The sequence below is a fragment of the Schistocerca gregaria genome, chromosome 1 (genome assembly GCF_023897955.1).
Source record: "Schistocerca gregaria isolate iqSchGreg1 chromosome 1, iqSchGreg1.2, whole genome shotgun sequence".
Taxonomy (NCBI): Eukaryota; Metazoa; Arthropoda; class Insecta; order Orthoptera; family Acrididae; genus Schistocerca; species Schistocerca gregaria.
This window is the reverse complement of record NC_064920.1, coordinates 754,706,876-754,718,513: the sequence shown is the minus strand read 5'-3', so window position 1 is coordinate 754,718,513 and position 11,638 is coordinate 754,706,876. Positions and strand designations below refer to the sequence as shown.

The window sequence follows — 11,638 nt, the reverse complement described above, 5'->3', positions numbered from 1 at the left end:
TTTCCACTACACTGATGTAGAAAGGGTAATACAAAATTTTAGGCTTTAATACCAATGTGCTTTACAAATGGAGAAAAGTGTGACAATGATATAGTATATAAAGAGAACGATGAATCTCTCAACAACCTACTTTGAGAGAGATCCGAGATAAAAATCTTAAAGTACAGATTTATGTTTAAAGTTTCAGGGCACATCAGTACAGAGGACATAAAGAAATGTAAGTTAAAAGTATCTGGACTCTTTATTTACCAAATATAAATAGCAGAATAATGTATATCACTTATCAGATAATATGCAGTAAGGAATCACTGTAAAATTGCAGTGATCTTACTGGACTATCTTTGCTGTCATAAAAATGGTTCTACATTCATCTCTAGACATGATACAGGTAGTGTCAATTCAAATTTCGTTGTTACATCAGGGTGTAAGATGCCCAGTTTTCCAATGATGTTTCCATTGACAATTACCTGAGCACATCTCTTTGGGAAAAATGAAGGATCTGAAACACACATACACTGGAAATCACAAGACTATTTTGTAATAAAGCAATGCAAAACTAGTTTTATCTTTTATGATGTATTTGAAACGATGAAAAGAACAACAATGAAGTAAAAAATAATTTTAAAAGTGACAAGCTGGACAAATTTAACTGACAAAACATAAAGCAAACTCACCATCAGCTGCTTTCAGATGATATCCCACTCCAGATTTATGCAAATCCCAAGGAACTTCTAACAACTGCATTACCCGGTCCAAAAGACCGTGAATTATTTCGAATCCCGAATTTTTATTGGAGTATACAGCACAAAGCCGCCTTTCATTTCTAGCACCTACCTCTGAGAATAAGACACATAAATTTTAAACTAATGCTATTGCAACACATTAAACATCAAAATGTAAAAGATAATACAGAAAATATGTATTACAGTCCAAATGAACTTATAAAATTTGCAACTGTTACTTCCTTTGTCTCTAAACTGTACAATTGCATATAGTAGCTCTATCAATAACAGAAAGAAGTCACCTACATTCTTACTTGGTCTTACATGTCAGATTTTAGCAAAATAACATTATTTAACAACTCTGAAAAAAAGTTATATCATGTATTTTGAACATGCTGGAGAGACACTCAATTAAGTCACTTGCACCAGAGAGACATTTCAGCTTAGCACAAAATGCCTGTTCACTTTGCAGTTTCCTTTATAGTAACACAAATCCATAAACTGCAGACTTTAAAAAGACTATCCAAAGTTTTCAATACAAATACAACATGAAATGGAAAGCAACTTTGTAGTGCTAGTGGTGTTCACAGCAGATGAATTTCATTCCATAGCATACTCAAACAAGATGCTCCTTTCAGTGTCTGTGTCTCACAACAATGGTTTATGGTGTGTGTGTGTGTGTGTGTTATAAAATACTGAATCAAGACACACAGGTGGCAAAACAGAGGGAGTGACAATGTAGGAAATCAACATGTAATTTATGACAAGATTCTTTTCTACATGGCAAAATTTACGTGAACACAGGACTAGTAGTTCAAATAAATTTATGTATGTCAAGAAATAAATACACACCATTTGTAGTTATTATTTGTTGATATACACAAAAAGACAGACATGGGCTAAAGAGCAAGCTAAAGCACAATTTTTTTTTTCTCTTTCTTTCGCCATAACTTCAAATACTGTTGCGAGGCAAAAGACACACGAAAACTGACAACATGGAATACTGATAGTTTTAAATCCCATTTCCTGTCCTTTCTAAATGTTCCTGATGCGATTACTTAGCAGGCAGAGATGTATATTTTATGCTAAGTGAATTTCATCTTGGATTCAGTGTGATGACATTTCAATAAAAGGCACCACAGAAAAGTTTCACATTAAACACTGCGGGCCTACTCCAAAGTTAATTCTATTTTCGGATGACCAGCAACTCAATTCCGATTTGTTATCTTCCAGCTAATCTTTCATACTTCTACTATTATTGCCCTTTATATCATAATCAAACTTCTTCCCTCAATCCAGCTTCATAAATTATCAGTACTGTGGGAGGACTTCACCTATGCTTCTCTCGTCTCCTACTTTTCGCCTTCATCACAGTGCCTGTACAAATGAAAATCATTCTATTTATCTCCAGAGTATATTGGTGTTGTTCATGCTCAGTGTTGTTACCAGGCCTGTAAGGGTAAATAAGGGCCACAAACATCAGATGTTGAGTGATCACTGTGAAGAACATGGAGATGTCGCATACTTGTGTGACACTGCGTTATTGCCACTTGACAAGAGTATGAAATGGGCCTCCTTTTCATCGCCTGCTCAATGGCCCAGTGTTAGATTGCATGACATACTTTTGCTTCCAGCCAATCACATCTGACCCAAAAAGGGAGGATCACTGCATTGTGCACCAAGCACATCAATAACACCTTCACATCTGCATACCATCAATAACCCCTTCACATCTGCATACGATATCCCACAGAAATAATGGATGCCTTGCAATATTGGTCAGAGGCTAGCAGCAGCTGGGCTATGGAATTACTATCCCAGGCATAGGCTGCTGCTTACACTGTAACATAAAAGGCTGCATTTGGAGTGGTGCTGTGGCCAGGAAGCATGGACTGCTGGTGAACGGCATCACACTGTGTTCGGGGATGAACTGCAGATCTGCACTACCCCAGATGACCATTGTTTGTGAGTACAGCAGCAGCAAAAGGAGAGGCCCCATTCGTCCAATGTTTTGGAGGGACACAGCGGTGTTACTCCTTGCATCATGATGTGGTGAGCCATCAGGTATGACTTCAGTTCCAGGCTGTTCTCTGCATGATGTAGAGGTAATCTGTGGCCAGGAAGATTCCCAAATCTGTCCACACTAGAATATGTGTGGGACCTGCTCAGATGTTAACACCATCCCAGTGCCAATATCCAGGATATGAAGAACCAGTTACAACAGCTGTGGACCAGACTGCCACAGGAGAGAATACAATGGCTTTATGATATCCTTTCAAGCAAACTTGTGTATGCATCCAGACCCTAGGGGATACAATGCCATACTGATAAGTGGACTGCTCAGACAGCCAAGTTCTTTGTAAATTTGACTCGTTATTCTAATCACTGAAATAACACTGATACTCTCACAATCTGTGAGGTTTCATTGCATTTCTTCCTCCTATTAAGGGTGCTTCACAATTTTGTGAGGCAGTGTAATTACAAGAGACAATGAAACTTCATGTTTATTCTCAATATGTTTCACAATATCCTTCTATATTGGAGATTTGCTGGACTGATGACTTTTCTGTCTTTTTAATGGGAGTGACATTTTTATCTTCTGGCAGCCTTAAAAATGTATCTTGATAATGGCAAAGACTGACTTTAGATGCCTTTTCTCAAATGGTAGTTCACAGTGCCACATCAATCTTTAGCATACACTTTATTTATCATTACTTTAGCAAGAAGATACTGTAACTGTGTGAAAGTAATGCTATGAAACTGTTTCATGTCATGTGATTGCAGACACTTCTTTGTGAATTGGCACATCATCTAATTTCGTTTTCATTGTCCACCAAGTCATCTTAGTAGGGAGTTACACTACTGGCCATTAAAATTACTACACCAAGAAGAAATGCAGATGACAAACAGGTATTAATTGGACAAATATATTATACTAGAACTGACATGTGATTACATTTTCATGCAATTTGGGTGCATAGATCCTGAGAAATGAGTACCCAAAACAACCACCTCTGGCTGTAATAATGACCTTGATACGCCTGGGCATTGAGTCAAACAGAGCTTGGATGGCGTGTATAGGTACAGTTGCCCATGCAGCTTCAACACGATACTACAGTTCATCAAGAGTAGTGACTGGCGTATTGTGACGAGCCAGTTGCTAGGCCACCATTGACCAGACGTTTTCAATTGGTGAGAGATCTGGAGAATGTGCTGGCCAGGGCAGCAGTCGAACATTTTCTGTATCCAGAAAGGTCTGTACAGGACCTGCAACATGTGGTCATGCATTATCCTGCTAAAATGTAGGTTTTCGCAGGGATCTACTGAAGGGCAGAGACACGGGTCGTAACACATCTGAAATGTAGCGTCCACTGTTCAAAGTGCCGTCAGTGCGAACAAGAGGTGACGGAGATGTGTAACTAATGGCACCCCATACCATCGCGCCGGATGATACGCCAGTATGGCAATGATGAATACACGCTTCCAATGTGCGTTCAGAATGTTGCCAAACACGGATGCGACCATCAAGATGCTGCAAACAGAACAATGGATTCATCCGAAAAAATGACGTTTTGCGATTCATGCACCCAGGTTTGTCGTTGAGTACAACATCGCAAGCGCTCCTGTCTGTGATGCAGCGTCGAGGGTAACCGCAGCCATGGTCTCCGAGCTGATAGTCCATGTTGCTGAAAACGTCATCGAACTGTTCGTGCAGTTGGTTGTCGTCTTGCAAATGTCTCCATCTGTTGACTCAGGGATCGAGACATGGCTGCACGATCTGTTACAGCCATGCGGGTAAAATGCCTGTCATCTCAACTGCTGGTGATACAAGGCCATTGGGATCCAGCATGGCATTCCGTATTGCCCTCCTGAACATATCAATTCCATATTCTGTTAACAGTCATTGGATCTCGACCAACGCGAACAGTAATGTCGCAATAGAGTAAACCGCAATCGCGATAGGCTACAATCCGACCTTTATCAAAGTTCGAAACGTGATGGTATGCATTTCTCTCCTTACATGAGGCATCACAACAACGTTTCACCAGGCAACGCCGGTCAACTGTGTGTATGAGAAATTGGGTGGAAACTTTCCTCATGTCAGCATGTCGTAGGTGTTGCCACCGGTGTCGACCTTGTGTGAATGCTCTGAAAAGCTAATCATTTGCATATCACAGAATCTTCTTCCTGTCAGTTTAATTTCGCATCTGTAGCAGGTCATCTTCATGGTGCAGCAATTTTAATGGCCAGTAGTGTATATCTCACAACAACAGAAAATACACCATAGTTTCATTTAGTAACAGATTAACAAAAAACTATGGAGTATGTTTTCCTTAACTCGATGTAGTAAGCTTCACATGCATACAGGTAGAGAATGCCCAGTTCTTTACTTGTGTGAAGTGTTTCCTCAATGCTCATAAGGATTCAGTGAAATCATTATAATAGTAAATGCGATTCACTCAAATGAAACCTGGTCAGTGCATCTACCTTTGCCTTACACGAAAGATAGCACCACATAACTGCGGGTATGGTGTTTCCATCTATTGACAGAGAGACGGACATGTGCACACTGTTTGATGTTGCATAGTACCAGTGTGGTTTCACGCCAAAGAGAAGGTGGTCACACAAGTTATCGTCCACTACTGAACATGCAGGTGCGTAAGCAGGAACAATGAGGTGTGATTCGATTTTTGGCAGCGGAGGGAGTTGGAGGCCGTGAAATGTATCGACAGATGAAGGCTGTGTACCATGAGTACAGTCTGAGTCACTCAAGTGTTGTGGAATGGCGTAAATGATTCCACGAGGGGTGCGAGTCACTGGAAGATGAATCTCATCATGGACAGGCTCATTGTATCATCACAGTGTAAATGGTCGTGGAAGTGAATGCTTTAGTCTTGGACAACCACAGCATCACTGTGAATGGGGTCCATTGGTTACTGGGTACTAGCACAGGCAATACCCACACCATAATGCATCAACACTTGCACTTTCAAAAAATCTGTGCGCAGTGGGTTCCCCACCAACTGACTGCCAAACGGCGCAATACTTGAATGGTGTTGCCTTTGAGTCATCTGCAAAGTTCTCATGAGAAGGAATGCGGCGTTCTGTCTCACATTGTCACAGGCGACGAAAGATGGCGTTACCATTTTGAAGAGGAAATCAAGCGCCAGAGCAAGCAGTGGAAACATGCAACTTCACCACCTCCAAAGAAATCAAAGGCCATGCACACCAGTTCTGATAAGGTCATATGTCCTTTTCTGACCATAAGGGCCCACTGCTTGTCGACTTCTTGGAACGGGGAACCACCATCAATGTCCAGCATTATCAAGCCACTTTACAGAGCCTTAGACAAGACATCAAGTCGAAACACCGAGGCATGTTATCCAATGGCATTATCCTCCTGCATGATAATGCCCACCCACATACAGCCAATGCAGTGAAGATGACATTGCAGCAGTTTCGTTGGGAAATGCTGGAACATCCACAGTACAGTCCCAACCTTTCACCATGTGACTTTCATGTGTTTGGACCTCTAACACAAGCTATTCGAGGATATCGATTCACAACGGACGATGAAGTGTGTGACTGGGTCCAGGTTGGATCCGAAAGCAGTCTACTAGCTTCTTCAAGGATGGAATCAACCAGCTAGTGTCACAATGGGATAAATGTGCCAACAGTTTTGGCAATTATTTTTGAGTATATGTACTGTGTATGACAACATTTTTGAGTTAATAAAATCGTTACCATTACTTTACACTAGTGACCGGGTTTCATTTGAATGCCCCTTATACAACACTTAGATAAATTATAAAACATAAATTAGAAACATAACTACTATGTCAGAGATATTATTCAGCCTCATGCACATTAGAAAATTATACTAGAATTCAAAAGTGTACCAGAGGTTTCATCTTTCAGCACTACGTCAGACACCTCAAACAGCTTCATAGGGAGAGGCATTTTTTTATTTGCAGCAAGTGTCTTCAGCAATCCAGAAATGAGGGTGGTTCTGGCCACTTGGAACTCCAAGGTCTTCGGATTTGAAATGTGTACTGCTCGAACATTCTTCAAATCTAGTCCAAGTTTTGATGATACATCATCTCGAGCACACTAGAAGAAAATAATTAATGATAGTCACAATGAAACTGAAAGAAGAGATTTTTGTTGTGAACTGGTAAACCGTAGGTTAAGTTTACAGAAAATTGTGTATTATGCAGTACACCTGATTCCTACAAAACCATTTGGGTACAGCAACATTTGGATTGATTGGCTGATTGATTTGGGAGTGGCTACCAAACAGCGAGGTCAGTGAATTACGGAAGGAAGTCAGCCGTGCCCTTTCGAAGGAACGATGTTAACATCTGCTTGAAGCGACTTACGGAAATCACAGAAAACCTAAATCAGGATGGCATTATGCGGGTTTGAACCTTTATTCTCCCAAATAGCAACATTTAGAAATTTGGTTTGAGGATGTAGGTGGATCATGTAGTCATTGGCTGACATGATGGTTATGTACTTTAGTTTCAAACATTGCCTGAAACTGAATTGGAAAAAAAATATTTCTGAAAACTTGTGAATGGTGAGATTTAGTGATGTAAATTACATAAATTAATGAGCGACTTCCATATTTATATGTAATGTCCCACAAGGAGGGAACTTTAGTCTCAGAAATATTTCTCCATATTAAAACAACAGCTAATAACAAATCCAGTTTCTCAGCTACATTTACAATGCAACTCAAGCAATAAACCACTAGAGAATGTTTTGTATTATAGTAATTTGTTCTGATAAAAGTAAGTGACACCCATCAAAAATGTGTTCAAATACACATCTAAAGGAAGAATATTAATCTGTGGAAGTTCATATCATGGGTCGACCACATTCCAGTGTGAACAGTACTGCTACACAATCTGTCCACTTGTATATTAACACCACTGCCAATATATTTCCAACCAATGAAAACTCCAGGTAGGAAATGCTACTTACTGTAAAGAAGACACATCAAGTTGCAAACAGGCACAATTGAAAGACACTCACATGTAGCTTCCGTCAGTGAACACACACACACACACACACACACACACACACAAAAAGCAAGAATGCCTCACGTTTCCAGCATCCCGGGCCAGAATGCAACATCATGTGGGATGACAGTTGGGGAGAAAGATAAACATCGTTTGGTGGAGTGTGCAGGAACTAGACTCCAAAAGGTACAGCGTCAGGATGTTGTGTGGCAGGGAGGTGGGGAAAATCAGAACAAAAAGTGAGAGGAGTGGGGAAAGATGGGCGGATTCATTGGCAGAAAGCTGCAAGTAAACAGGGTGGGAGACAAGAATGGGAAGGAGATGATAGGACATAGGGAGTGGAAACTGTTGGGTGGAGGGTGTGGGGACAGTACGCTATTGTAGGTAGAGGCCACGATAATTACAGGAATGGAGATTGTGTTGTAAGGATAACTCCTATCTGTGAAGTTCAGAAAAGCTGCTCGTGGAGGGTAGGATCCAGATGGCTCAGGTTGTGAAGCAGCCATTGAAATCAAGAGTGCTATGCTGAGCTGCATGTTGGGCCACAAGGTGGTCTACTTTGCTGTTGGCCACAATTTGGCAGTGGCCATTCATGCTGGTGGACAGCTGGTTGGTAACCATACCAATATAAAATGCTTTGCAATGATTACAGCAGAGCTGGTAAATGACATGGCTGCTTTCGCAGGTGCCTCAGCCCATGATGGCGTAAGATAAAACTGTGAAAGAACTGGAATAGTAAGTGTTGGGTGGTTGGATTGGGCAGGTTTTGCACCTGGGTCTTCCACAGGGATACGACCTTTGTGGCAGTGGGTTGGGATTGGGAGTAGCATAGAGATGGACTAGGATGTTGTGGAGGTTGGGTGGCGAAGGAACATCACTTTAGGAGGGGTGGGAAGTACCACAGATAGGATGTCCTTCATTTCAGAGCACGATGATAGGTAATCAAAGCCCTGGCGAAGGATGTGGTTAAGTTGTTAGTTACTAACTTCTTCCTAACCCACAACTACTTCTACTTGAAGGGAAGATATATTATCTAGGCGTGCAGTCGGGAATCGTGCGACTGCTACGGTCGCAGGTTCGAATCCTGCCTCGGGCATGGATGTGTGTGATGTCCTTAGTTAGTTAGGTTTAAGTAGTTCTAAGTTCTAGAGGACTGATGAACACAGCAGTTGAGTCCCATAGTGCTCAGAGCCATTTGAACCATTTTGAACCAAGATATATAAATAAATCTGTGGCACAGCCATGGGCACACACATGGCACCCTCCTAAGCCAACTTTTTATGGGCCACCTAGAAGAGACCTTCTTAGCCCCCCAAAACACCAAACCCCTAGTCTGGTTCAGGTGCATTGGTGATCTCTTCATGATCTGGACCCAGGACCCAACACCCTATCTTTGTTCCTTCACAACCTTAACACCATCTCTCCCATCTGCTTCACATGGTCCTCCTCAACCCAGTGTGCCACCTTCCTAAATATTGACCTCTTCCTCTCTGATGGGTCCATCTGCATCTCTGTCCACATTAAACCCACCAACAGCATCTGCATTTTGACAGATGTCATCCCTTTCACACCAAAATATCCCTCCCATTTAGCCTGGCTACCCATGGATGGCATATCTGCAGTGACAAAAACTCCCTTGCTCAGTATCACCGATGCCTTCACAGACAGACATTATCCCCCAGACCTAGTCTGCAAACAGCTATCCTGTGCCATTTCCCCTCACAAAACGCAAACCTCCCACCAACCCCAAAAACCAGCACAAGTGAGTGTCACTGGGGCTGGAACAACTGAACCACATACTTTGCCAGGGCTTTCATTACCTACCACCATGCCCTAAAATGAGGGGTGTATTACCCAAGATACTTCCCACCCCTCCTAAAGTGATATTCCTTCACCCACCCAACCTCCACAACATCCTAGTCCATCCCTGTGTTACTCCCATTCCTAACACACTGCCAAAAACGTCATATCCCTGTGGGAGACCCAGGTGCAAATCCTGCCCAATCGACACACCCAGCACTTCCCATTCCAGTCCTGTCACAGGTTTATTGTACCGTATCAGGGGCCGGCCCACCTGTGAAAGCAGCCACGTCATTTACCAGCTCTGCTGAAGTCCTTGCACAGCTTTTTATATTGGTATGATTACCAACCAGCTGTCCACTAGCATGAACCACCAGTATCAAACTGTGGTCAAGAGTGAAGTAGACTACTCTATGGCACAACATGCAGCTGAACATAACACACTTTATTTTAATGGCTGCTTCACTATCCAGGCCATCTGGATCTTACCCTCATCGACCAGCTTTTCTGAACTGCACAGATGGGAGTTATCCTTACAACACATTCTCCGCTCCCGTAATTATCCTGGCCTCAATCTATGGTACAATACTGTCCCTACACCCACCACCCAACAGTTTCCACCCATTATGTCCTATCATCTACTCCCCATTCTTGTCTCCCACCCTGTTTACTTGTAGCACTCTGCCATTGTATCCGCCCATCTTTCCCTGCTCCTCATTTTTTGTTCCTTTTTCCCCACATGCCCGCCCATAACCTCCTGACACGGCACCTGTTGGCATCTAGTCTCTGTACACTCCACCAGACAGCATTTGTCTTTCTTCCCACCTGCACACTACTATCCCTTCCACTTACCCACCTCCTCAAGGTTGCTGCTGGTATTCCACATGATGTTGCATTCTGGCCCGAGATGCTGGAAATGAGGCATGCTTGCTTGTGTGTGTGTGTTTGTTTGTTTTTACTGACATAGTCTGTGGCCAAAAGCTACATGTGAGTGTCTTTTAATTGTGCAGGTCAGCAAGTTGATGTGTCTTCTTTACGGTAAGTAGGCAATCTATCTTTTCTTACATTGTTGATATACAATCATATTTTATCATTTACGTCACCTCTGAAATATATATCGCAGTTTAATGAGTTTCTAAAAGAGACATACCATGACCATGTTCAGTTGATGAGTGGGAAACAAGTCGTCATCTTCAGCTGATGCGGTGGGAGAACAGGTCAAAACAGGTTTGGAAGACAATACAAGAATACTTAAAAGACAATACAAGAATTCTTAGTTTATAATGGAACACATACTGTTTACTATGTGAGCAAATAATTGTTAATGGGTAGAGACCACATCTGTAGGGATTTAGTGCAAAATCCTGTGAACAACATCCATATTGTTATGTAATTAACTCTTATGCAACGTAATAACACAAAATTAAGATGAATGGCAGTAAGAAACATTGATGTTAAGGAACAAGATACTTCACACATAAAACAAAGATAATGTGACTTACCAAACAAAAGCGCTGGCAGGTCGATAGACACACAAACAAATACAAACATACACACAAAATGTGGGGTTTAAAACCCACATCCTTTTGTCTTTCCCTCTCCTTCCCTGTTTCCTGAAGAAGCAACCGTTGGTTGTGAAAGCTAGAATTTTGTGTGTATGTTTGTGTGGATTCCAAGACTTGTCAGGCGGGAAAGCGCCGGTAGACAGGCACAATAAAATAACACACAAACACACACACAAAATTTCTAGCTTTCACAACCAACGGTTGCTTCTTCAGGAAAGAGGGAAGGAGAGGGAAAGACCACTCTTCCCCCTTTCCTATATATACTCCCCACTCCACCAAGAGTGTCATTCCGCCGTCCACCTAAACTTCGAAACCTCTTGGTTCATCCCTATGAAATCCCCAAACCACCTTCCCTACCCTCTGGCTCCTACCCTTGTAACCGCCCCCGGAGTAAAACCTGTCCTATGCACCCTCCCACCACCACCTGCTCCAGTCCTGTAACCTGGAAGGTGTACACGATCAAAGGCAGAGCCACGTGTGAAAGCACCCACGTGATTTACCAACTGACCTGCCTACACTGTGACGC

The 11,638-nt window shown here is 42.2% G+C and overlaps 1 protein-coding gene across 1 annotated transcript in view; it reads right to left on the bottom strand.

Annotated features, from left to right (window-relative positions):
• Nucleotides 1–218: 218 nt before the first annotated feature.
• The window catches only part of LOC126267776 (phenylalanine--tRNA ligase beta subunit), a 125,058-nt gene continuing 113,638 nt past the window's right edge, over nucleotides 219–11,638 (bottom strand). The window contains exons 10-12 of the mRNA XM_049973084.1: nucleotides 6,623–6,833; nucleotides 675–836; nucleotides 219–499 (exon numbers count right to left, since the gene is read on the bottom strand). Of these exons, the coding sequence (XP_049829041.1) occupies nucleotides 348–499; nucleotides 675–836; nucleotides 6,623–6,833 (525 nt within the window). The 3' untranslated portion in view covers nucleotides 219–347. The remainder of the gene's footprint in view (nucleotides 500–674; nucleotides 837–6,622; nucleotides 6,834–11,638) is intronic.